Source organism: Delphinapterus leucas, chromosome 1 (genome assembly GCF_059928025.1).
Source record: "Delphinapterus leucas isolate spDelLeu-1000000601 "Yukka" chromosome 1, BTC_Dleu_Yukka2, whole genome shotgun sequence".
Taxonomy (NCBI): Eukaryota; Metazoa; Chordata; class Mammalia; order Artiodactyla; family Monodontidae; genus Delphinapterus; species Delphinapterus leucas.
The window spans coordinates 62,456,110-62,484,057 of record NC_143129.1 but is presented as its reverse complement, the minus strand read 5'-3'; the positions used below and the strand labels follow the sequence as shown (position 1 = coordinate 62,484,057).

At 40.5% G+C, this 27,948-nt stretch overlaps 2 protein-coding genes and 1 long non-coding RNA gene across 4 annotated transcripts in view; 1 reads left to right on the top strand and 2 right to left on the bottom strand.

The window, feature by feature from the left end:
- The window catches only part of TNFSF18 (TNF superfamily member 18), a 121,646-nt gene extending 118,080 nt beyond the window's left edge, over window positions 1–3,566 (bottom strand). The window contains exon 1 of the mRNA XM_089911030.1: window positions 782–3,566. Within this exon, the coding sequence (XP_089767156.1) occupies window positions 782–832 (51 nt within the window). The 5' untranslated portion in view covers window positions 833–3,566. The remainder of the gene's footprint in view (window positions 1–781) is intronic.
- Window positions 54–14,710, top strand: LOC111170262 (uncharacterized). 2 transcript variants are annotated; one of them, XR_016393127.1, is made up of 3 exons: window positions 54–1,598; window positions 1,700–2,898; window positions 5,598–14,710. It is a non-coding gene; the product is annotated as an uncharacterized LOC111170262 (long non-coding RNA). The 2 variants fall into 2 exon arrangements; XR_004022717.2 differs by having other exon boundaries at window positions 55–1,598; window positions 7,349–14,710.
- The window catches only part of TNFSF4 (TNF superfamily member 4), a 48,668-nt gene continuing 26,617 nt past the window's right edge, over window positions 5,898–27,948 (bottom strand). The window contains exon 3 of the mRNA XM_022565234.2: window positions 5,898–27,733. Coding sequence (XP_022420942.1) covers window positions 27,384–27,733 — 350 coding nt within the window. The 3' untranslated portion in view covers window positions 5,898–27,383. The remainder of the gene's footprint in view (window positions 27,734–27,948) is intronic.

Below are 27,948 nucleotides of genomic sequence, written 5' to 3'. Positions count from 1 at the left end.
TACCAGTTTTTGAGCATTAACTATATTCCAAATACTAGTACTTGCTTTATAGATTTCTTCATGCAATCCTCTTTATCCCCATTTCAGAGATGGGGCAGGAAGAGGTTAAAGAATGTGTGGGAAGGCACACAGGTAGTACTTGATGGTGGCAGGACTTGAACCCAGGTGGCTGGCTCTTTAGAACATACTCTTAAGCACTGGGCCTCACTGTCTTCCCGGATCCTCACTGAGCATGGAAAAAAAAGTTGTATCCGGGGCTTCCCTGGTGGCGCAGTGGTTGAGAGTCCGCCTGCCGATGCGGGGGACGTGGGCTCCTGCCCCGGTCCGGGTGGATCCCGCGTGCCGCAGAGCGGCTGGGCCCGTGGGCCATGGCCACTGGGCCTGCGCGTCCGGAGCCTGTGCTCTGCGGCGGGGGAGGCCACAGCAGTGAGAAGCCCGCGTACCACAGAAAAAAAAAAAAAAAAAAAGTTGTATCCTAATCCCATCTACTAGTCCTGCAATCCTGGACTGATGTATTTAATCTCTCTGTCCTCATTTGTAAAATAGAGGAAACAGTATCTCTCCTAGGGCTGTGCTAAGAACTGGAGGAAATAAGATAAGTGCCCAGCACAAGGATAGAAGAGCGAGGTATTCAGTAAGTGTTGGTTCCTCCCTTCCCTATTTCCTCCTGTTGGGCTGCAGTCAGCACGCCTACAAAGCCTGGACTTGTCCAACTTTAAGACGGAAGAAAGCCCAGAGTCAGCAACAGAGACATCAACGGTTTCATGGTTGGGGAGCTTACACGTTTGAAGCAAGGTCCTGGAGCGACTTCCCACAGCGGCCGGCAGGTCATGGCAGCAGGCTTCCCTCCTGGGAGGAAGGGAAGATTGCCAATTAGAGTGGGAATTGAAATCAGGTTGGCTCTTCAGTTACCAGGGAAACTAGCAGAGGGACATGCCCCACCCCTTTGATTAGAACAATCACTAGCTGGGGTCTGGGGCAAGTACGTAGGAAGGTCAGCCATTGTAAATAGGGTATAGGTGAAGCAGGCACTGGTCCCCGGGGGGTTGGTACAGAGAGCAAGAGAAAAGCCATCTTGAGTGGCTTGATCATACACCTTCCTTCCTTGTTTCTTTGGCTACTTGGCTCTTTCTTTTGGCTACTTGAATGCACAATTCACGGAAATAATATTGATTTTCCTTTTGGCATATTTTCTAACCAAACATGTCCCTCTACCTGTCTTACCTTGTTTCTGTTGTGATCACATGGATGCTCATTTTGTTTGCTTTTGTAATATGCTACCACAATTTTTTTTTTTTTTTTGAGGGAGAAGAAGGCAGGGTGTGATTTATAAATTAAGTAAATGAAAGTATGAGGCCCTGCGGACCAACGTAACTCTGTCATCAGTACTGGAAATGATCTTGCAAAGCATGTGTCTTTTTCGCTGAAGTCAGCAGTTCTGTTTTGACACAGAAGGACAGAATAACCCCCTGAGGAAGTCTGTTCTTCAATTCCTGCACAAGCAGTTTAAGGGCTGGCATTTGTTTGTTTAGCCTGGGCTGCCTTCTACTTTCTTTAACGGTGAGCCTCCTGTGAGCTGCAGCTTCCTGATTTTCCAGGTAGGTCACAAATCAGCTGTGTGAAATAAAGGTGCTGGCACAGATCTGGAGGATCAATTTTCTGTCCTGAGAAGAACAAGTTATTTTATCCTTTGCTACAGGTGGTTAAAGGACCCTTCCACAGAGGCGGGGAGGAAAAAATCTACTCCTTAAAATCAGAGGAGCAGACTGATCAGGAAAGTGGATTTCATCCCTTGCAGCTGTGTCTCCATTCAGTGGGTGGATTCAAGAAAGCAAGTCTGAGCTGCCTGTTCCTCCCACTGGGCAAGGATGCCACTTTTTTTCCTAACCAAAAGACTTCCACCCACCAGAGATTCCTCCTGGGCTGGCCCAAGCTATTTGCATCACAGCTGCTCCCTCCCAGCCCCAATTGCATCATCAAAGCAGAAGCTCTGGAGGGATGTTATCTCTGCCAGTTTCTCTAAGTTGTGATTACTTTAAAAAGTGAAACCAAATATCTACTTCTTTCACTGGGCACACTCCTGAGGAGCTGCAGCTACTTGCTGGATTAGCCAGGCAAAGGCGGGAGGCTTGGGCTCAGAAACGTATCCAGACTCCTCCTTTCACGCATCAGAGCCCTGTCCCACCCTCAAACCTTTGTTGACCTGCCTTTATTCCCCCAACTGCCGGATTCTTTAGTGGTCCCATAAGGTCCTGCCTCCCTAATACCAGGAGATCCAGGCTGGGTTCCTGCTCCTGGAGAGATGCAGGGGCTTGGAGTAGACCCCTGGGGTTTGGTGCCAAGGTAATTCTACCACCCTGAGGACTTGGAATAATGATTCTTCTTGAAATCGTGCAAAATATGCCAGTGGAACACTGACTTGTGCCTAATTAAAGGAGGCTTTGCAAGTACCAAACCTACCCCCTTCCCTTTTTTGGGTTCCTTGTTATGTAAAGTCTGAGAAGGATTTTTTTTTTTCTTTTTAATAAAGAAAGTCCAGAAAGGACAACCCAGCATGTTCTCCTTAATCTCTGGTGTACCTGTAGGTTCGGGGGGACTCCAGTTTGAAGACCCAGCTATGAACATCCTATTACACTGATCCAGCACTCCGCTCCTCTCCTCTCCCTTTGCCCACTTCTCTCTCAGTTTTGGTTTTACTGAACTAGTGGTTCCCTTCTCAGCTGCAGTGTGTGGAGCTACATCATGGACTTTCTGCCTGACTTTGCTGGCCTTGTACAGACTCTTCAGTCACCTCCTGCCCTGAGGTGGGGAGAGCGGAGCCAGGTTCTTGTGAATGAAAAGGAAGGAGTCATCACAGGGCACACACCTCACTGCACCTCTTCTCGACCAGCTTCCCAGGTATTGACTTGTGCTAACAACAAAAGGGAAATTTCTTGGGTGCATGTTTCCACATCTCAACTTCAAACAGCACAAACTTGCTCAATCCCAAAGCCTAAAAGACATGCTCTGCAGATAATAATGAGTTCTAATTTAATTCCTTAGATTCTTTCTTGCATTCCAAACATCGCTAGCCTGGACTTGTACCTAGGGGGCAGTTTTTTTCCACTGAATGCTCCAACACGTTACCTTTTTCAAATTCAAGTTACCAGGTATTTTCATAAAGCTCAGGATCTTGTCTTAGTTGCTGAGAAGAACTAGCCTCAAAATGTTTTTTTTACAAAGTAAATAAATGTCTCAAGAAATAAAAAAAAAATGTTTAAAAATTTTCTTCAGGCATGTTTTTGAGTCAAGGGCAATCTAGAAATAACTGGATGTCTTCAGTCCTTCAGCAAATGCTATTCCAAGCAGACCTAACTGAAGAAAGTGCTCCACATGGCATGTTTTTTATGGCACCCTCACTGGAGACCAGAAACTCATGTCCTTATTTTTGTGAAATGTCTCACACACAACTCTTAAGGATAAGGAGTTAGCCAGGTCAACAATGTAATAAAACCCAACTGGAGCTGGGTACTCAATGCTGCTAGGACTCCCTTTCAGTCTCTTTCACATTTCTCTGCCCATGGATCTCATCCTCTCTCATTGCTGAGTGGTCTTCTCCACATTGGGGTAAAACATGGTCACCAGCCAACACTTGAGTTTGACCTCTTGCAACTTTTACTACCAGAGATGGTCTAACTGATCTTTCCCTCTCTCTCTCTCCTTCTCTCTCACTCTCTCTCCTCCTCCTCTCTCTCTCTGTCTCTCTCTCCCCTCAAGCCCAAAAGTCCTTGGGCAGAGAATTCATTGATTCATCTTGGGAGACCCAGGGCATGGTCTACTCTGACCAGACACTGGGAACAATGAAATATAGTCATGGGAAACCAAAATGTTTCGAATAGTTGGAGTGGGGAAGTAACCATTGGCTGAGATCATGAACGATCTTCTATAACAGATTTGGGTTTACTCTGAAGGTAATGAAGGAGTCATTGAAGGATTTTAAACAGGGTAGCGGCCGGACAACTGCATATTTTAATGAGCACACTGTAATGTGGCGGAGAAAGCTTGGAGGGGATTGAGTAAGCGCAGCTGTGCATCAGTGAACTACGTCTCCCTTCTACACATCTGTGCCTCATACAAGATTCAGGCCCAGAGCAGCCATGACCTGGGCCCCAGCATTAGCCTTTAGCCAGATCAACAGCTAGGATGCCTTGCCACTTTAACTGGATGGCCAGAATCTAGTGGAACACATATATCCCTGACCCGGAGGAAAGGTAGAAAGTATCTGTGGGTTCTGCTCTCAAGGAGGCTTTGTCACCATGTTCTCTGTGCCCCTGCTAGCTGTGAGAGAATGCACGTAAGGAGTTCAGGTACTAGGGAACAGACTTCCTTTCTCTTCCTGGAGTACATTATGGCCCTGCAGTGAGGGGAAAAAGTTATTTTTAATTGCATGTTTATGAACTGCTGCAGGAGTGTCTCCAGTTAAGTGGAGGGGAGGAAAAAGTATTAGGTTCCTTGGCTGGGCCTGAAAATTAAACTGACAAAGACAGATTAACAGGAGAAAAGTCATACATATTTATTTAATGTAAGTTTTACATGACTCTGGAGCCTCTATAGGGAAATAAAAACCTGAAGAAATAGTTAAGCCTGAGTGTTTCTATACTAGGTTTGATGAAGAGTGGGAAGTCATGGAAAAACATGATAGAACAAAGGGATATGAGCTAAAGGTAGTAAACTGGGAAACTTAGCAAGACATGTTCCTCTGGATTCCTCTTAGCATCCCTCCATCTTTGGAAATAAGAATCCTTTTTTCCTGCAGGTATAGAAAGTGCTGCTTCAGGGGAGAAGGGGACATTCAGAATTCTCCCTGCACCTGTCAGGTCTCTATTTTTTTCTAGCTTCCGATATTCAATGATGTCAAGGCACCATGTTTCAGAGTAATGTTTTCTGAACCCCATCAAGTAACCCCTATTGGAAGCTGTTTTGCACCTCTTCCCTAATGTGGCCTCTTGAGGAATAAAATCTTGTTATTTATGTTGTCTATTTGCTGCAGGTCAGTTTGCTCATTGCTTCCTTCTCAGAAATATTACCTGTTATGTCCAATTAATGGTTCATGTCTAGCAACTCTAGGGCGAGGGCTCTGAATTGTCCGTGCCACTCTTGAACCACACCACCAAGAGAGTTAGAAGCTGCTTCTCTCCCCTGTCACTGAGAACTGATGTTCCATTACCTGCTTTCCTCTTTAATGAGAAATAAGCTTTGACGTATGCCATAGACCAATTTCTACGAAATTTAGCTTTAACTAAACACTGTCCAAAAGCGTCCTTGCTGGACCTGATAGTTAACCTCAGCCAGCAAGTGTGGATCAGCCCTGGCCTCTACAAAAACCATAAAGACAGCCCCATAAACCCCATGGTCCCTCAGCTCCTGGCTTTTCTTTAATAAACTTTCATTGTTGAAGGGGGGAAAACTAAGCATGTGATAAAACCTACATTAGATTTTATCTCAGGACATTTTTATTACTTATATTATTCAGTAGAGTCCAAATGAAAGGTTGAAAACAACCTAACATTTTGGGTAAATTACTCCCCCCAAAAAAGACTTTTTTTTTTTTTTTTCAGTGAGTCAACAGAGAGAAAGTAATGATGAATCTTCAGAGGCCAAAAACCAGGAGAAAGTGGGAACCCAGAGAAGTCAGGCAACATTTGAGTTCATAATGGCTGAGAATTTTCCAGAATAGATAAACGACATCTACTCTCAGATTGAGGCCCCAAACAAGGTCAATGAAAGGAAACCTACATCTAGACACATTGTGCTGAATACCATCATCAGCACTTGACATTGGTTTCCAACCCCCTTCTGTGGTTTGGTTGGGTTTGGATTGGTTGGTAATCTGAAGAACTATAGACCACATTTCCCAGACTCTTTCTCAGCTGAGGTCCTGGATATGACTGAGCTTCTGCCTGGGCTCTCCTGTGAAACTTGGAAGGCAGAAGGGAGGCAAGGCCATCTTCCTGCGGCAGCTCTGTCTGGGGAGTATGGTCCTGAGACATGAGTGTTTCAAGACAGTGGTGGCAACTGGACGCAGTGATCCAGCACCCGACAGGCCCCAGCGTTGTGGGGATATAAGCACTGAGGCGTTTGGGATGATGGACACAGCATTCCTCTGTTTGGTCACCCACCTGGTGGAGCTTCCTGACTTCTCACTGCAGCTACAGCGGTGAGTCCCAGTCCCAGGAGTAAGGACAGCCCCCGCCTCCCACCGTGTTAAATGGTGTTCAACTGTTCCCTGTGTTAAATCTCACTCTCCTCACTCCCAACTCTGAGGAGCACAGTAGGGGCCTCTCATGATCCAGACCATCAACTACCGGAGAAGAAATGGAAAAGATAACAGAACATCATCACTCCCCAATGTGTGGGGTTCACCCTGAGGGGCCGTTGCCATTCCTTCTCTCTCTTTGTCTTTGTCTCAGGTGGAGCCCCTTATTCTCGGTGCCTGCCTGAGAAGGGTCCCTAATTGGCAAAAAGGCTGGAAGCTCTGCTTTGGCCTTCTGATTACCTGTGTCATCTGCCCTGCAATGCTGAGACTCTGCCACCGTCCCCTTGGACAGGTTTCCTCCCTCTTGGTTCAGGGAACCCTTGCTAACAGTCTCTTCCACGTTGTTTTTTCTGCTTTTCTTCCTTTTTCTTCTTCCTTTTCTTCCATTTTCTTTCCTTGATAAAATCTGCAGTCTTCTAAGTGTAATTATAGCTCTTGGGGTTGTTGGTTCTGCTTTTAACATTTTTTTCTTTTTTAAAAATTTATTTATTTATTTTTGGCTGCGTCGGGTCTTAGTTGCAGCACATGGGATCTTCATTGAGGCATGCAGGATCTTTCGTTGTGGCACGTGGGCTCTTCGTTGCAGCACGCAGGCTTGTCTCCAGTTGTGACCTGTGGGTTTTTTCTCTTCTCTACTTGTGGCTTGCAGGCTCTAGGGCACATGGGCTCTGTAGTTCTGGCGTGCGGGTTCCAGAGCATGTGGGCTCTGTAGTTTGCAGCACATGGACTCTCTAGTTGAGGCACGCGAGCTCAGTAGTTGTGGCATGCAGGGTTAGTTGCCCTGTGGCATGTAGGATCTTAGTTCCCCTGTGGCACGTAGGATCTTTGTTCCCTGACCAGGGATCGAACCCACGTCCCCTGCATTGGAAGGTGGATTCTTTACCACTGGACCACTAGGGAAGTCCCAACATTTTTTTCTTAACAATTAATTTTTTCAGCTTTTGTTTTACTTCATTTCTGCTTGTTTTCTTAGGACTTTTAATGTGCTTTTTTCCCCTATATAATCAAGGTAAATGCTTTATTTGTTTATTTGCTCTTTATTTTTTTTAACAGTGAAAGCATTGACAACTATGAATTGACCTCTGAGTATTTCTGTGACTCCATCCCCAAGACTTTCTGTATTACGAAGATTTCTAATTTTTGTTATTTACTCCAAGGTCTGTTATTAAGTAATTGGCTTATGTCTTATTTTAGTGGTTATATTGGAGATTTTTAAACATTTTCCATATGGTATTCCTGTTATTCATTTGAATTCTTACATCAATAAAAGTAATAGCAATAAAGTATTACTAATAACTATTTCTCACCTTATTATACTGTGACCAGAGAATATAACCTGGAGAATTTCTTCTATTGTTAATTTATTCAGATCCAAGGAAACTACTTCTACTCATTAAGAAATTCCTTGTGCTTGTTTTCTATTTTCCCTGTGAGAATTTTAGAGAAGCAAAAGTCTTGTTTGTATTTTCTGATGTTCTCAGTATATGTTCTCAAACTTATGTAGACACCTAAAGGTGAACAAAGTATGCAGATATCTGAAGCCATGAGCCTCCTAGATGTCACTCGAAGTGTAAAATCTAAAACTTCTCTGTAGCAAATGAAAGGGAAACTCTCCCTTCAATGAGCCGGATTCCTAGCATAATCTTCTCTCTCAATTTCAAAGTTTCCCATGTCACTCATACATCCAGACATTTCCCATTGAGTTTGTGTGGTATACTCTCTCTTTATGTCATTACTCATTCCTTAAGTATCTACTCCGCTGACCAAATCATTCCAGCAGAGTGATTTATACCACCATTTCTCCCTGGCACATGCCATTTTGCAATTTCTTGTTTGCAATTATAAATCTTCTACATGGGGAGGAAGTAGTATATTTTATTTATTTTGGCATCCCCAGGGCCTAACTCGCTACTCACTGCACATATGTTTGCTGAATTTAGTTTGATGTTGAAAGAATTTTATCTTTAACAAAACATTTACCTGTCCTTTATTTCTATAACAAGATGTTAGAAAGAGATACATGCCCCTTCATCTCCCTCATAAGAGGGGTGTGGGCTTCCACGGGGCCACTGAAAGAGCTTAACATGTGACCTCTATAGGTCATAAGGGTGTGCAGTCTAATGTCCACCCAGAGAATATCAACTCAAAATATGAGCCAACTGCTCTGGTGGCAAGGACAGGGGAAGTACTGTTACATTGAGATTAGCCAACACTACTAGAGTTTGTCAGGGCAAGCGATATTGATGGGAACCAGATGTGAGAGCTCATCTTGGGTGCTTGTCCTATACAGCCTCCTAAAGAGGCAGCAGAACCCCAGCAAAAAGTTGGAGATGAAAGCCGGACTACCAGAAACTACAGGAGGCACAAGTAACCATCTAGATTAGGGAAGTGTCTTCTCAGGACAAGGGAACTTGAAGTCTGAGAGACTTGATCTTGGCTTCCTAAGAGCCACCAAAGTGCTTCATGAAAGACTCTGCTTTCAACAGCTGCCATATATAAACTGACTCTATTTGGTCGGTTCAACTGATGCTTTTTCTATCCCTTTTACACTCCCAGACCAGCAGGTTGGGGAAGGATGAGAGTATCGATAGGGAGATGGAGAAGCAGCCAACCACGTTCCCCTTCCCTACTAGAAGCTTCCAGGCTGAGACAGGCTGATCCAGGAGTAGGAGGAGATAAGCCATTAAATCACATTTTGATATCTGTTTAATATCTCCTCCTGGATATTCTAATTACCGACTTCAGACTGTGTTTGTTACTTGAAGCAACCCTACCTCCTGAACATAAAAGCCTTGGGATCCACTAGAGTTTTCATAGGAGAATAGGAAAGAGTACCTCCTCTGAAGAAACATTAAAGGGATGGAGGGAGGCAATGAACTCATACTCTGCTTATATCATGAGTTATACATGGTGACTCTACTGCTTCAACTTCATGTGATCCACTCGATAACCAGTGAGGGATGAAGGGCAATTCTAAAGCCAAGACCCACAAATGTTATCAAGAGGCAACAGAATGTCAGCTAGGTCTCTTAGTTGCAAAAACTATCAATAGCTAGTTTAAGCAGAAAAGGAATTTATTATGGGATATTAGGTAGCTCAAGGGTCCAGAGAAATAAACTTATGGCTGAGTTTCCAAAAACTCCTCCCAGAACTTCACCACAGAACAGCACTTTCAACATTGGTCCCAGAACCAAGCCACTGCCACCTGCACCCAGCCCTTTTCCTTACATTATTTACTCCAAAGTTACATGTCTGATTGGTGGAATCTAGATTACATGCCAGCACCATCCTATGCAACAAAGGTGGGAATCATAACAGGAGAACAATCAAAGTATAGAGTCTATTTAAAAGACTTTGGACAGCCACAAATGACAGATGTCCTTATTCTGGTTTATTCTGGCTTCTCATCCTGTTTATTGCACTGTGGAGTAATTCTTGACTTTTTTCCAAAGCCTTGAGAAATGTCTAGGTTTTGTAACTCTTCTTGGCAATAGAAGTTTTCTGCCTGTTAGGATCCACAAAGATTGCAAGTTGCAGGGCAAGCTGCCTAGCATTTTTATTTTTTCTGCTACTCAATCAGAAATCTTAATATTCATCTACAGCTTACCACATCCATGAAGACGTCTCGGGGAGCTCCAACTTACAATGACTTCTTTTGCCAATACTAAGTTTCATGTTGTGGGATTTCCTTAAGTTTTTGTTCATCTTTGTGTTGGGGAACTTGACTTGTTTTAAGTAACAATTTTGTGTTAGTTATTTTAAACACAAAATTATTCAAGAAAATCATAAGCAGTGTAATTCACTCTTGGCAAACAAATACTTCCAGCCAGGTTTCAGTCTCTCCATAGACACAGACCCCAAGGCAAGTTAACATTTGGCAAATTATTATCTATTCAGAAAGGAAAAAAAGATCATGAAAGTGTAACAAAAGCTGGGGAAAAAAAGTCAAATTTATGCGAAGAGTTGGCGGTATCAGTGCAATATTTGGCACATGGTGACATTCTCCTCTAAACCCATTACTCAACCTCAAAAGAGCCAGACCAATCCCTTGGGTTTTGTTTGGTTTAAATTAGAGATGATATTTTCCCTGAAGAAATAACCATCCTTGATTGAATTTTCCTCTAAGCCACGGTATGTGGGAAAAGAGGAGAAGGAGGAAGAGTGAGGAGTGCATATTGATAAAGGCAAGTCATAGACAAAAGTGGAAATCTGCTATTTTCTCTTGCTTCTGTGGAACAAAAGGCTATATCATGTGACATCAGGGGAACCAAAAGGACCACCCACTTCTTTCATAGGAGTTACACTCTGACCTCTTTTTACAGGAAAATAGCCCTATTAGAAGAAGCTCATGCAGATAAATCCATAATTTTCATTTTGGTATGAATTCATTCATTCATTCATTCATTCATTCACTAGTCACCACACATTTACTGACTGGCTGTAAGGTACAAGGATTGCAGTAGATATTAGAGATAAAACTGTAGACATGACACAGTTCTTGCTATCACTGACCCTGAGACCCAGTAAAGGAAGCAGGTAAGCAATTTATCAATTATAGTTGATACCAGACAGGATAGAAGGTATAGGATTTAATGGAAATGGGTAGGAAGGATAACTGTTTAGACTTAGAATGAAAAGGAAGCTTTCCTGGAATAAGTGATAATTAAGACTAGAATGAAGAGTAGACATTAAACTAGTCAAAGGGAGGGAAGAAAGCATTTTAGGCAGAGAGATTAGAAAACAGGCTTAAGGAACTGAAACTAATTTATTATGCTTTAGATATAGGTCTTTGAGGGTTGAGGACAAAAGTGGGTAGAACATGAGGCTGAAGAGATAGATACCAGACCTTAAGACACGAATATCATTTAGAAATTATGTATGGATGTGAGAAATGGCAGTCACCAAAACACCGTTTAAATAAGATAGTGGGTTATTTTTCTCTCATGCAAAACAAATCCAGAAGTAGACAGTCCAAACTATTTCCATGATGGAGGAACCATCAAAGATTTCAGCTCATTCTTACTTTCAGTTCTGCCATCTTTATGGCAGGACCCCTCTCCACAAGACCATTTCAAGGTCTCACGATGGCCACTTCAGCTTGAGCCACTATTTCTTTCAGTCAAGGAGATGGAAGGAGAGAGAAAAAGCAACAGGTTACAGTCCCCCTGAGTTAGTTTCCTTTTGGTGGAGCTTTTCGAGATGCCACACTTGACATTTTGGCTTGTATCTCACTGGCCAGAATTTAGTCATACAACCATTCCTATCTGTAAGGAGTGCTTGGAAATGTAGTTTCTTAGTTGAGCACAATTGCTCTCCCTAACAAAATCAAGGTTCTGTTAGTAAGGAAGAAGGAGAAAACAATATTAAGGGGAATTAGTAGTCTTTGCTATGTCATTCCATGTTAATTCTACCTTGAGGGCATTGGAGACTCATCCAAGAGTTTCAAGCCAAGAAGTGACCTGGTCAAAGTTGTATTTTCAAAAGGACCTCTTACATGCGGGGTAGAGCCAGGATTGGAGGAGACTTGATTGGTGGCAAGGGGACCTATTAGGAGGTGTTGAATAAAACCAGGCGATAGGTGATGGTGGCCCAAAAGTGTGATTTGATAAGGATAGAATGTGAGACCAGGAGCATAAAAGAGTAAAGATAAGGATCTTGCTGGCATCAAAGACAAATCTCACCCACTTACCATTGTATTTGATATGGCTCATCCCCACTCAGTCTCATTTTCTGGGCAAAGCAAGCCAACGTTGCATTTAACTCAGCTCTTTGAATGTCACTCTACAACTGAGGTAATCAGAGTGCTTGTCCCATGAGTTTTTAAATGTTATAAAACCATTCATATTACATATGCACATCCATTTATATAATTTTATATAAATCCATAAATAAGACTTCACAAATCCTATTGTTTTTGATGAAATATTTGATGCATGCAAAATAATATGTACATTATGGAACACAGTAATAAAACACTCATTACCCCCTATCCAACTTAAGAATCAGAATGTTAGCAATACTTCCTCATGTTTAAAAGCCCTCACCCACAGAGAGTCAAAATATCCATGCTTTTTGGCCACCTATGACCATGCTCTTTATATACAGAGAGAGGTGACAGCAATATGCGACCTCAGTGGCCTTATATTTTCCCCAGTGCCATAAGTTACCCTAAAACCATAACAATAATAGCTAGCATGTAATCAGTGCTTATTATACGCCAGGCACTCTTCTAAATGTTTTACATACATGAAATAACTTAATCTCCTCAATGATTCTGTGAAGTAACTATTACTCTCCTCCTTATTTTACAGATGAACAAACTGAGGCATAGTCTAGTATTTTGCCCAAGGTCACACAGCTAATGAATGGTAAAACCAAGGTTCAAAGAGGTCATCTGGCTTTCGCATCTGTTTCTAGCCACCATACTATCCCATTGCCTGTAGATGTATGACAACACTGATGGTAGTGGTGCTGGTGGCAGTGCTGGTGGTACCTTTTCCCCTTAAATATGGCTGGTCCTCTAGTAGAGTGTTAGATTCAGAAGTTTTAGAGATTATACTGACAGATTTATCCATCCCATAGATTTAGAACTTCTTGACAATAAGAATTAGGACGAGAAATTACAGATCTAAGGCCCAGGGTTGTGACGTGTGTGGCAGACTTTATTCTGGAACCCAAGGGTCTTACCTTAAGTACATCTCTTATTCTAGTACACCAGACTGGCTAGGTTACAAAGGATACCTTAACTGTTGACTTGCAAATAAAGCATAGGTCATGAATTAAACCAGACAAGTCAGTGGTGAAGTTTTCATCTCTCTCCTTGATCACTACTGCGAGGAATCTAGAGACTTTTTTGTTTGTAAAAACTCCAGGTGAGTCATTTATAATCTCTTTTGAACAGAGATGTGGAGTCTAAGGTCTCTTTGGGGTAGTGGTGAATAAGGTTATACTCCAGGCGCCTAAAACAGTGCATGGCAAGATATGAGCTCCATGAAAATTAGTTGTTAACATCATAACCATGATTCTATGATTTTAAAGTAGGAAAAGCCCCTTGGAAAATAATTGATGTGAAGACCCTACTGCTCTTTGTATGCAAGACTTTTTAAATTGTTGTATAACATATTTAGACTTCTGAGGAATAATGTTTGTAGTACTGCCATATTGCTTGATTTAACCTGTACAACGACATTAGAAAGTACACAAAAGCAATTGTCACCAAATTACAGAAGTGATGTAAAGCTTACATTTGACCAATTGTATTTTTAATACAAATATAAACAGGATTATTCCCCACCAATACGCATTAATCCCAGTATAGTTAGGAACCAGACCAACAGTTTCACAAGTTTCAAGCTATGTCTAGAGGTACAACAGGTGTAAAAAATGATAAAGGTAGATTTACGATCTGATTCCTTGATGCTCTGAGATTTTAAATATGGCTCTGTGAGTTGTTCTATATATAGTCAATTTCTTATTCTCTCCAACTGTTTTAGCTGAGCAATCCTAGTTACTGAAAAAAAAAAAAAATCCTAGACTCTCAATAACTTAAAGCAGTGGAAATTGCTTGTGTATGTAGGCCAAAAAGGTGTTTCTGATTGATAACGAGAGACAGGAAAGAGACTATTTCATGCAGTCAGTTACAGACCCAGGCTGAAGAAGGCTTCAAAGTTTCGCTGGAGATCAATATCCAGCCAGTATATAGGAGAAGAGCATAGAGTATTGCAAGTAGGAGGCAGAGAGAAAAGGAAACAGTTTTGTCAATTAGCTAGTAGTCTCTGCTATTGTAAACCTTAGTTTTCTCATCTGTAAAATGCTAAGTTTGCCTTTTTTAAAACTTTCTTAAGCCCATAGAAGTTTCAATAATAAAATAAAAACCATCAGGCCTACTACTTCATACAAATCATAAAGTCTGCACCATTTGCTAATGATGCAAAATATTCCATTTATCTTATTCATCTTTCTTGCAAACCCACAAAATTTTCTCTCTACTTCTTTTAGAGGCTCTTATGTCTTTGGTTTCTGTTAAATAAGACTCTACAAGTAGTGACTAAAGATTATTAAATATCTTGAAAATGTCGAGAACTGAACTGTGCTTAGTGCTCCATTTCACCCTCACAACAATCCAGTGAGATATGTTTCATTATCCCTATTTGTACAGTGGTGGAGCAGGGAAGGCAATGAATAGGGGACCTACAATTAAGTAATTAGCCAAAGGACACAGCTGGTAAGTGATGGTAAAATCCCAACTTGAAGTCAAGCCTCCTTTGATTCCAAATTTTGGGTTTATACCAATCATATTATTCTACTTCCTTTCTATCTCTCTCGGATTCTCCAGAACACCTACAGTGTCAGGCACCTGGTGAAAGAAACTGAACAAATACTTGTTCAAATAAATTGAATTGAAGTAATAATAAACCTCTATTGTAAACCTCAAGTTTAATAAACCTCTATTGTAAATCTTTGTTTTTGAAGGACATTTATATTGTCCCTTCCTTGATTGTCTTCTCCATGCCTGCTTTATTTTTGCTTTTCCTTCACTGCATTCCCTTCCCTTTCTTGATGGTCCCAAGGGCCATCTCAGCCCTCCTAAGAAGGAAGCTTTTATTTAGGGAATTATAGCATACATTGTGCTGCCTGCCACTTAGCCACTTGAGAATTTCTGGCAAAAGTCTTATGAAGAGCATGACTTACTGCAATTTGAGAGAGTTTCCTGTCTATTTAACTTTATGGGAAGAACATTAATTCAATGGAATGTGGATCTAGACTCAACTGTCTGCTCGTCTAGACTTAGCTTGGGATACTATTTTTTCTCCAGTCTCCTTAGCTAGATATTTATTCCTCTTCCAGCAAGACTCCTGTTGCATGCCAAATGAGATATGTTTTCAACTAACACTAAATTAACAGGGAAGTCAGCCAAGCCAGAAGAAAGTCATGCTTTTTTTTCTCGTCTAAGAGCAACTGGCAGAAGTCTCCTCTTACAAGTATCTTCTGCTTGTAAGCAGGTGGCTAGGCTACAGACTCAGAATGAATTCTACAGCTATAAAGAAGGTGTGGGCAGGTGATTAACAAAGGTGGGATTACTTTTTTGTGGGTAATTATGGTTTATGAGGCTTGTCTAACAAATTATACCCATAGGAATGAACTACCTTCAGAAAACAATAAAAGTATGGGTCCTTAGGAAGCTATTTCCATACTACCAATCTAAACAACAACAAATAACTAGAGGGCAGGACCTTGGCTTATAGAAGGAACATTTCACTATTTAGTGAGCAGACATTATTAATGAAGATACTCTATCCTTCACAACACTTTGGGAAAAAAGAAATGTGGACCCAGTATGAGAATTTTATTAGTAATACCCATGTTTTATCTCTGTACCTGCTAAGTTTGAGATAAATCATTTATTTATTCACAAAAAATTATTCACTGGCCAACCTTATATGCTTAGCACTGTATCAGGTATAGAAATTCATCACTGTAGTGCCTGAGAAAAAGACTTGCTTCAAATCACCATAATAATTTTTTTTTAAATGTATCATAAAAGAATTTTATAATGTATAATGGGAATTCAAAGAACGGAAAAGATTTCTTCTTCCTAGTGGAATTAAAGGAGGACTTAAAGGGGAGTTTTCTTTGAGCTAATCCTTAAATGATGATTGTACGTTAATTTTATTCCACATTATACACAACACAGTTTCAGAATAGCTGTACTAATATGACCATCTATATGGCTACTAAGAACAGTTTAAAACATATTTTTAATATACCCTCCCCATCTCCCTTACACACTTTAAAGTTATATTATGTTGTCAGACAATGTAGCCATTATACACTATAATCTCTTCCTTCCAAGTCTTATCTTTATGAAAACTAGGTGTTTCATGATCACCGCCAAGTCCTTAGGTCAATGTCTATCTATTTATTATAGCTCATTTTCTAATAGATTCTTCAGGAAGGGTTTATGGGAACAATATCTCCTGAGCTCTTAAAAGTTGAAAGCAATTTATCTATACCCATTATATCTGAATGTTATTTTTGCTGGATATAAAATTTTTATCTTGTATTTTCTTTCCTTGAGTATTTTAAATGTTTTCCATTTTCTTCTGGCTGTTTGTGTAAGTGTTTGTGGTAGGCTGCATAATGCCTCCCCCAGCCCCCATCAAAGATACCCATATCCTAATACCTGGAGACTGTGTGTGTTACCTTTTATGGCAAAGGGGATTTTACAGATGTGATTTAGAGTCTTGAGATAGGGAGGTTACCCTGGATTATCCAGATGGACCCTAAATGCAATCACAAATATCCTTATGAGAGAGAAGCAGAGGTAGATCTGACTACAAAAAAGAAAGAAGGCAAAGCGTTGACTGAAGCAAGGAGAGAAAATGTGAGGTGAGGCAGGGCTATTGACCAAGGAATGAGAACGGTCTCTAGAAGCTGGAAAACACAAAGAAATGGATTCTCCCTGAGAACCTCCAGAAGGAGCCAGCCCTGCTGACATCTTGATCTTAGCCCTGTAAGATTCATTTCAGACTGTCGTCTCTAGAACTGTAAGAGAACAAGTTTCGGTTGTTTTAAACCCATTAGTTTCTGGTAATCTTTTACGGTAGAAATAGGAAACTAATAGAGTGTTGGTCTCAAAGAGTCTGGTGATAACATTTTTGCCAAGGTGCCTATTAAATGATTTCCCTTTTTTTAAATTCAGTAATTTCACTATGTCTTGGTATTGGTCATTGAGGGTCAGTATTCCCATGCATGCAATATGTGGTTTCAAATCATTTTGATTTCAGAACAGTTTTTTAAACTATAGTTTTTAGCACTTTTTCTGTTTTTTTTTTAAAATTGGTTTTCTTCTTCAAGGACTCCTGTTATCTTATATATTGGTACTTCCTTGCCTCTTCTCCATGCTATCACTTTCTCTTGAACACTAGACCCAGGAAGACAAGCTGGAATCCACATCTGTCATTGGACACCACCAACTTTAAGGACACCGGTAATCTGCAGGAGAAATTAGATCCCTTTACCACAGAGCTGCACAAGTATATGGTCCAGGACTTGGAGAAGCCAAGGAAGGAGATCTGGAAGGAGGTAGATAAGCTGTGAGTTCGGGTGTTGCCTCACAGTAACATGGTGACCTGGCAGATCAGCACCAATGGGTGTCAGTTGCCACAATGTCTCCAACCTCTCAAGTATAAAAATGGCTGCTCCTTCATTTCCACCTTCTAAATTTCATGCAAACTTCTCCCTGTACAGGGAAAAGAATCCTAGGAATTATACTTCAACCTTAGCTAACTTGTACTAATATGAACCCACCACAGTTCACCCCTGTCAACACAGTATCTTTTAATCATACTTAACTTCCAAATAAAGACAATAGCAAAATGATGCTTCTACCAATGATACAGCTATCCCTTGTGCAACCAAAAACATGTTAACTCTCTCCCACAAATAAGATACAAAGTTCACTTATCCATCTTTGGATGATGTTCTATTCCTCTTCCAGCTGAGTCACACTAAGATGTAAAGTTAACACCATGAACACATGTTATAGTAGATGTGACAGAGGAACGGGAAAGTGGAAGGAAAAGAGTGGTTAATGTGTGCATAAATATGGTCATATCAAAATAAGGAAAAATACTCATAACTATTATAGTTCTCATTTCCAAAGTTGGTCACATGGTCATAGATGTGACTAATTTTTTAACTTCCTTTTTCCACCATTCACTCCCACCTCATTGGCCCCTGCTAACATGTTTTGCTTCAAACAGCTGGTTTCTTCAAATTTTCAGATCTTGAGTTAAATGGCATCTCCTCAACAAGGTCTCTCCCCAATTTAAAGTAAATAACCCCACTATTTTTTTTTCTCATAGCACTCTCATCTTCTCTTCGTTGTTTGTTGTTTCTTATTTTTTCATGACTCTCAAAACAACAGTGGTTTTAATGAATGAGGAAATGAATTCCTCACCACTAAATCTACCACTCACATCCTACCAATCAACAGGTCCTATTAGTTTTTTGTTCCTGATATCTTTCAGATCCATTCCTTTCTTTATAGTCATCAACACTCAGTTTCTTACTGATATCCTGATATCTTATCTGGTATCTAGCTTCTCCTCACTCCAGTTAATACTATGCACTACCCTCAATACTTCATGGAAAGAAATGATTCTGTGTTTGTCTTTACATTTTGAGTACCTAGCATAGTAGGCACACAGTAACACAAAGTAGGAATTCAATAATTATCTGTGGATGAATGGATAAAATGACATCAATCATATAAGGAATGCTATACAAGAAATCTACTAACTCTGTCTCTGGTCTCCTTATCTTATGAATTCAACACTCTAAAAATGAAAATTCAGAGACAAAATTATTTTGAACTTTCAAATATCTGCTCTTCCGAAAATACTATGTATTTGACCTCCAATAAAATGTTTTAACTGTAAATGAAATGAGAATTTTTATTACTCACCTAAAAAAAGTGTGTTTGCATCAATTTTTAAGAGATTAAAATAGTATTAACATGATTAAGGGGATAGAAATAGTTTTAATGAAAAATATACAAATAATGTGGTACATTATATCAATGTTTTTATTGATCGATAATATTCTATAATGCATCTGGGTAATGCATGTGTGCTAGGAAAGGGATGGACAATAGACATAACAGCAGCAAGTATTGGGGGTTTGAGAGTAAAAGATCAATAATAATGGCTCATTTTCATTTCTCATGAGGAAAAAAGGTATCACTAAGTGCCAAGTACAATGCCTGGCATATAGTAGGAGTAGAATATATTTATGTTGACTGTCTGACTATTGTGTATTTATAATAGTGAATGAGATTTTTATAAATTAAAAGGTTCAAGTTGTCTTAAGGAATTGTCATAGGATTATAGAACGTTAACTCTTAAAATGGATTATACAGGGAGGATACAGATTGTAATATCTTAAAAATCACTAAGATGATATATGTCCTTACTAATAAATAGTACATCCCAAATAAAAGTAAAGAGCTGGGCTGAAATGACCTTTAGAAATTATTTCCTGCTTATATTTCTTCAGTATAGATTGCTTTTTTGGTTACTGTTCTGTTAACCTCAGACCTCAAAAACCAAAGGTCAAGACTGAATAAATCAGGAGGAAAATAAAGGTCTTTTATATCCATTAGCAATAAAGAGAATGTATATGAACACAAAAGTATTTTCTCAACCTTGGCATGACTCCAAGGAAACCCAAATGCTAAAAGTCTGTTTCAGCTCCCAGCATTCCTCTGCTACCTCCCACAGACAGACCATAGGAAGATGAACAAAGTCAATGAGTTCCATTAAACAAAATGCTGGTCAAGGCCCATGTTTAACCACACCCCACGTACAGGGGCTCCAGAGTTCTGAAGGGCTGTAGCAGAATGATAGAATACCCTGGAAGCTCAACATTCTCTTCCTAAGGCAACTCCCTGCTTGCTTCTGGATTGAATGCTACCCTAGTTGTCCCCCAGGCATCAGTCAGAACTAAAGGACCTTACATCCCATGCCCTCAAGATTGGCATGAACCATCTGACCAGTTTTTGTTGGGGGGAGTGGTAATGGTAAAGCATTAATAGGCTTCATGTGTCAGCTCTCCTAAGTAATATTTACATTTAAATTTTAACAATATCCTTCCATGTCTTGATCCCATGGATTATGGATTGAATGAGTGGCTATAAGAGCCACCATGACTAATTACTAGGGATGTTCTTGGGGAAGTCCCAGGCTACCCACATACTCTGTGAGGGAGGCTATTGCAGGGGAAAAGTATAGATAGATAGATGATAGATGATAGATAGGTAATAGATTAGATGATAATGATGATAGATAGATAGACAGATAGACAGATGATAGGCAATTCCAAAGCACTCCCAAAAACTAAATTTTAGAAACAGGATATATTTAAGTCGCAAACAAATAAATGTGCACAGTGGTTGAAATCTTCAGGGATTGTTCTTTAGTGCTCACAACATCTCTCAGGTTGATATCTGAAAATACTTTTAAAAAAATATGTAATTAGGGCTTCCCTGGTGGCGCAGTGGTTGAGAGTCCGCCTGCCAATGCAGGGGACACGGGTTCATGCCCCGGTCTGGGAAGATCCCACATGCTGTGGAACGGCTGGGCCCGTGAGCCATGGCCGCTGAGCCTGCGTGTCCGGAGCCTGTGCTCCGCAACGGGAGAGGCCACGGCAGTGAGAGGCCCGCGTACCACAAAAAATATATATATATATATATATATAAAATTAATATTTTAAAAACCACCCATTGTGGTCTTCATTAAACATTAATTCTGAATTTAATAAGAAGTTCTCTGTATACCTTTTGCCAAAAGTATTAAAAACTTTTATGACATTTCCTTTTCTTATTTTCTTCTAGTAGAAGTAATTGAAAGCTTTTCTTCAACTGACAGAGAACAGTACTCCTATGAATTGGGTCAAAATGAAAAGTGATATTGACAAGAACTTAGGCTGTGCCCGCAAATCATGATAAATTCTTTCTATTCAAAAACTTTGATTGTCTCCCTTTGCAGGATATGATCTAAAATTCTTAGCTATGTCTTTAATGCCTCCAATATTTTATCCTCAAACTACTCATTAATCCTTACCTCCAACCGTGACCAAACACAGATTTCTGTCCTGGAAAACAGAATATGCTCAAATAAAGGAATGAGAGAATGAGTGTCATAACCACAATGGAAGTTCCTTGTCCCCAGAAAACACCATGAGAATTTCCACCTCTAGGCATTTGCACACACTGTTCTCCCCCTGCTATGTTCTCCTTTCCTCTTCTCCAATCTAAATTCTGCAAGGCTCTTCCATTTGCTTTAGTGATTTCCCCATCACTAAACCAGATAAATTCCATTATTCACTTGGTACTCACTTTCTGCCTTGTGGAGTGCCTTCTGTAAATTAATAATTATTGAGTAATATTCCATTGTATATATGTGCTACATCTTCTTTACCCATTCATCTGTTGATGGACACTCAGGTTGCTTCCATGTCCTGGCTATTGTAAATAGAGCTGCAACGAACATTTTGGTACATGACTCTATTTGAATTATGGTTTTCTCAGGGTATATGCCCAGTAGTGCGATTGCTGGGTCATATGGTAGTTCTATTTTTAGTTTTTTAAGGAACCTCCATACTGTTCTTCATAGTGGCTGTATCAATTCACATTCCCACTAACAGTGCAAGAGGGTTCCCTTTTCTCCACACCCTCTCCAGCATTTATTGTCCGTAGATTTTCTGATGATGGCCATTCTGACCGGTGTGAGGGGATACCTCATTGTAGTTTTGATTTGCATTTCTCTAATGATTAATGATGTTGAGCATGCTTTCACGTGTTTGTTGGCAATCTGTATATCTTCTTTGGAGAAATGTCTATTTAGGTCTTCTGCCCATTTTTGGATTGGGTTGTTTGTTTTTCTGATATTGAGCTGCATGAGCTGCTTGTAAATTTTGGAGCTTAATCCTTTGTCAGTTGCTTCATTTGCAAATATTTTCTCCCATTCTGAGGGTTGTCTTTTCGTCTTGTTTATGGTTTCCTTTGCTGTGCAAAAGCTTTTAAGTTTCACTAGGTTCCATTTGTTTATTTTTGTTTTTATTTCCATTTCTCTAGGAGGTGGGTCAAAAAGGATCTTGCTGTGATTTATGTCATAGAGTGTTCTGCCTATGTTTTCCTCTAAGAGTTTGATAGCATCTGGCCTTACATTTAGGTCTTTAATCCATTTTGAATTTTTTTTGTGTATGGTGTTGTCTGTCATACAGAGTGAAGTAAGTCAGAAAGAGAAAAATAAATACCGTATGCTAACACATATATATGGAATCTAAAAAAAAAATGGTCATGAAGAACCTAGGGGCAGGATGGGAATAAAGACTCAGACCAACTAGAGAATGGACTTAAGGACACGGGGAAGGGGAAGGGTAAGCTGGGACAAAGTGAGAGAATGGCATGGACATATATACACTACCAAATGTAAAATAGATAGCTAGTGGGAAGCAGCTGCATAGCACAGGGAGATCAGCTCGGTGCTTTGTGACCACCTAGAGGGGTGGGATAGGGAGGGTGGGAGGGAGGGAGACGCAAGAGGGAAGAGATATGGGGATATATGTATATGTATAGCTGATTCACTTTGTTATAAAGCAGAAACTAACACACCATTGTAAAGCAATTATACTCCAATAAAGATGTTTAAAAAATATATAAAAAAAGATAAAGAAACCAACAGAAAAAATAAAAATAATAATTATTGAGTATTGAGAACAACTATGTTCCAGGCAATATGTTAGGTACTCTTATGCTCACAATAACCCAGAAGGTATGTGTTAATATCCCCTCTTTACAGATAAAGAAAGTAAGATTCAGAGAGGTTTAAAAAAAAGAAAAATTTGTCAAGGTCACCTAGCTAGAGAATGACAGAGTCAGGATTTAAAACTAGGTTCCAAACATCATGAGCTTTTCACCATAGCACTCTGCTTCATTTTGTCCATTCATCTCATTCATTTATTGAACTAGAGTGTATCATTTTCTTAATCCAACGAGAACTCACTGAGGCATGTAGGCCTGGTGAGAGGTTATCTCTATAGTCTAAAGAAGAGTTAATGAGGAGAAGCCATAGCCCACAGGCTCATGGGTGGGGACTGGGAAAAGGAGGAAAACAGGATGACACTGGGGCTTCTGGCTTCAGCAATGATTATGATGTCTTTAAACAACATCATGAATCAGGAGGAGGGGCAGGCTTGGTGAGGGGGGAGGACATACTCTTGTGAGCATCCTGAGTAAAGTGCCCATTACTTCCACATGGAGCTTCCCAGAGGCAGGGTAGCAGTGGCTAAAAGCATGGTTTTTGGCGTCAACTATCCCTGGTCTTGATTCTGAGCTCCACCACTTATAAGCTGCATGTCTTTGGGCAAATTACTTTACCCCTTAGAGTTTCCGTTTTTCATACATAAAACAGGAATAATAATACCTAGCGCAAAGAGCTGTTAGGAAGATAGAATTAAACAATTCATATAAAATGGCTAATACGATGTCTGGCCTATGAGTACTCAATGAATGGCATTTATTACTAATTACACAGATGATGACAGAAAGTTTGACTCTGGAGTGCAAGACATCTGAGCTGGAGAATGATTTTAGATATCAGTATATGAGCAGAGGCTGAAGTCATAAGAATCAATGAAATTGGCAAGTGTATGGAACAGAGATCACAACTCAAATGCCCCATGGCCAGGCAGTGAGTGAGTGAAGTGAGCTGGTATAGGCACATTTGCACATTGTATGAAACGGGGGGAACTCTGGAGAAGTGGAGAGTGCATAGTCCCTCTAAAGAAGGAGGCTGCTACCCTGCTTGAGATGATTTCTGTCATGTCAAAACCGGGCCCAGCATCACCAGATCTCCTGTTTTGTATCGTTTTGTCAAAAGAAGCCAAAAATTCCCCAATGTTTAAGTGTTAGCAACTAAATTCAAACTTAAAAAGCAAATTGAACACATACATAAGCCAGACTGTGGCTTCTTGGATGCCAGACTGTGACCCCCACTGCAGAGAAAGAGGGCTGAGGATGGAGCTCTATAGAGCGTTATTGGAAAAATGATGGGTAGAGAAGGAGGAAGGGTAAAGGAGATGGAGACAGGCAGCGAACAGAGGGGGAAAGAGTGGACCAGAAAGGGGTGAGTTCAGAAAAGTCAGGGAAGAGGAGCATTCAGGAAGGAGAGAGTTAACACCATCACAGGTGGCACAGGGATCACTGTGGCCAGTTTGTGCACACAAACTCATTAAGTGTTAGGACCTCTACTTAAAACTGCAGATGTAATTACTACTAAGGAGAGGGGACATAATACTCAAAGAGACCATCCCACAGTTAGAGACAAGACAAGAAGTCCCAAGGGAAAGGACAACAGTACATAGTAGAATTCTATTTGAATCAGTCTCTTGAACCATGAAGAGCAGCCCTGCGGACTTCCACTGAATGTCTTTTCAAAAGCAAAGGTGGACTTTGGCAGCTCAAGCATCCCTTGGACACAACTGGGATGGCTGGAATTGGAGGCAGACAGGAAACCAGAAAGTTTACCCTGTCCTCCCCTCATCGGGGAACTAGCTGATCAGAACACGGAAAGGAAGAGAAGGATAAATAAAAACTCTCAACACTCTAACCAGTAGTGAATTCTGAGATCTTTTATTTGTTTCCCTGTAAATATCAATATTATTATTAGCTATATTATTAATGTTAATATTAATACTCTCTGAGAGCCAGGAGAGCACTAAATACAAAACTATGGTTTAAAATAGGGGACCTGCCTGGTATGCTTAAGAACTAATTACAATTTGAATCAAGACTGGAATCCCTTAAGCCATTCCCTAAACAGTCACTAAGTAACAACTGGCAACTGCCCTCAAAGGAATCACCAAAAAGGCTGAGGAAAAATGTTAGTTTGTAGGAGAAAAAAAAAAACTCCATACAGTAAAAGAGAAGATTATACATATTGACTCACAGTAACCAGTACATAGGTATTTACCACGTACATTCACAGTTAGCATTATGAGCATAAGATTCTAAAATGATCATTCAACAAGGGAGGAAAAAAGCAGGATCCAAAAATGGGGAATTAGTTGTCCAAGGTCCCTTGCTAGTTAGTGACTGAGTCAAAATTAGAATTCTAATCTCCTGACTTTTCATTTCCACAAAACTCCACTGTTTTCGGAGAAAGGTTAATTATCCCTTTGAAGGAATGATTTACATAGGACACACATACTTTGACGGGTGGCAGCTGGGGGAGTGAGTCTAGTGGATGGCAGAAATGTCCCTGTGTGGCTGGAGGAGGCCAGCATGGGAAGAGCAGGCCATGTGTACCCACAGGGAGTGGGTGCCTGTGAGGAGGGGCCGTAACACCAAAGACAACCAACCCACAAAACAAGCTTTGGCTTGGAATGTGTAGTCCAGAAGAAATATCGTCAGAAATTCCAAACTTAAAAAAATAAACATACATTTTCTTAAATATTATCTATATTCATAAACATTTACTTAGAATAAGTAATACTGAATAACTTTGACTTTAAGAACATAGTCAATAACAAAGAAGTACACATGCGCACACACACGTTTAAATCCTCTGAGTAGTCAAGACGGGTCTCATAGAATATCTTGCTCAGAACAATTCATGTAGGGGAGTTCCCTGGTGGTCCAGTGGTTAGGACGTGGCACTTTCACTGCCCTGGGCCAGGAACTAAGATCCCGCAAGCCGGCTTGGGGAAGGGTGGGGGGCCAATTCATGTAAAGCATTTAGCCTAACGCTTGGTCTACAACAGGCCCTCCATAGATGTTTACCTAGGATTATAACAATTATGTGAGTACCTGGGCAGCCACTCAGAGTTTGGTTACTCTTACCTTATGCACAGTTTCTTTTATTTAGCTTCTTTTTATTTAGAATTTTGATTTAGCTTCTGCCTATAACAGATTAAAACTGAGTGGTGGGAATATAGCTGGAGACAGACAGGCACTTAATTGGAGATGGAAAATAATTGTATCAAACAGACAAGAAAAAAATCCAAATGTAATTGAGACCATTTAGTGTAGGGCCAAACTGCCTTCCACCTTTCTGGAGACCCTGAAGCTATCACTGCAGCACACCACAGTACAACTACTATGATGACCCAGAATCATCCAGAAATATTCTATGATATGTCACACACTCTATTTAAAACTGCAGGGAAACACTTGCTACTATTCTAAAAAGTTTTTATAAAAAAATACAAATTTGTAAAAGTTTTGACACAGAAAACTTACAAATCATCTGGAAATTAAGAAAAATCACATTTGTCCACAATGCCATAAGCCAGATACATTAAGTGGGATATTTAAACTAAACATTAGGTGATCTTATTCTCTTGAAAGCCTTGGTATTGGCTGATTATTGGTCCTTCTAGCCTCAACTATCAATGTGAGATCATATGTGATATTATGGTGTTTCTAGACAGAGATCATTATTTTTCATAAGATGTAATGGCGTCTCAATGTCTTTTTGACATAAAGTTGCAATTGGTCATAGAATTGCTTCATTTTTTTTTTTTTTTTTTTTTTGAGACAAGGTGGTCCATGAGTACAAGGTGTGGGGCTGAGTATGTAGCTCAGCATAAGCAGGAGGATGGGCATGTGCTACTTCGCCTCTCTGTGGCAAAGAATGGGATTTCCTTCCCAGACAGTTTAAATTCCCAGTGACTGTTACTCTGAGAGGTCCAGTTTCACAGCTCTCCTGAGTGATAAAGATAACCCTCACAATAAATTATCTCACTCTCCCAGTTTAGAAAAATTTCTCTCAGTTTTCCTTATGTCACTGATTACATTTTTCACAGCATCACATCCCCGAGATGGTTCTTTGAAGGGAAATTTCTATCAAGAACATTTGGAGGCTGGGAAAGCAAAATGGAGGAAAAAGAAAGAAAAAAGCACAGAGTATTCCTTAGCCAGCTATCTTCATCCTGACAGCTGTCCTGACAGCTGTTCACAAGTTGATTTTCCTTTTGAACTCCGCCACATGAGAGAGGTATTTAGGCAATATGCAAACTTCAACCAATTTCATCTTGAAGAGGCACCTCTGGCTGCCAGGGGTCAATCCACCACCTTTGGCAGATTCATAAACCCTCTCCTTGGTCTTCTTCATTTTGACAGTACCAGATGTAAAATATCCAGCACATGGTAGTCAAGTGTCTTTTTCAATAATGAAAGTGTATTACAAGAATTTCCTGATCAATAGAAACAACATCCTGAGGAAGAGGCACCTATTTTTCTCACGCTCTTGGAGGTGCCAACAGGCTTGAGGCAATCCTGAGGGATGAGGGCTAGGTGATTTAGAAGATATAAGGATAAATACATAAAGTTAATTGGTACATAAAATAAAGATTTAAATATCCCTGAGTGGGGGAGGGAGTGATCTTCTGGTCACATCTCAAGTGGCCATATATGAGGGCTGAGCTGGGATAACTCCTCCACTCCCAAGGAAGAATCTGTGTCCTGTCCACCCCCAGTTTGGCATTCATGTTGGTGCCTGGCTTAGATGCAGCCATCAGGTCCTCAGTAGACACAGAATCCACCAGGATTTTGATGAATGAGAATCAATTCCCCACCATTCACCTGAATGTCTTCGCAGGAGGCACTGTGAGTGGTCACATCCAGGTAGACTTTGTCCTTGAAAGCCAGATTGGCTACTGTGACAGAGTCAACAGATGTGACCTTGCTCAGGGAGAAGAGGGGTTCTCGACCCTTCCGGTACTGAAGCCTGAGGCTGAGCTCCTGAGAGAAGTAGCCCTTCAGGGAGATGAGATAAAACCCATCACAGTTGATGATGATTGAGTTGTTTTGCACCTTCATGGTTCCATCCTTGTTTGGGGATGTGATGATGAAACCATTCTCATTTTCACACTCTAAGGAGGGTAGGGTAAAAAAAAAAAAAGATTCCTTAGCTCAGCGTTGGGCAACAGCCTTCCAATATGTCTAGAAACACATGAAGAGAAAGAGACAGGGAGAGATTTTGAGAAGAATGAAAGGAAGAAAATACTGTTTTTCTCCATGAGGGTTGGAATCTGCTTTCCCTGTGGAATAGATGAGGCAAAGCTAATACTAGTAGCCAAGAGGGTTA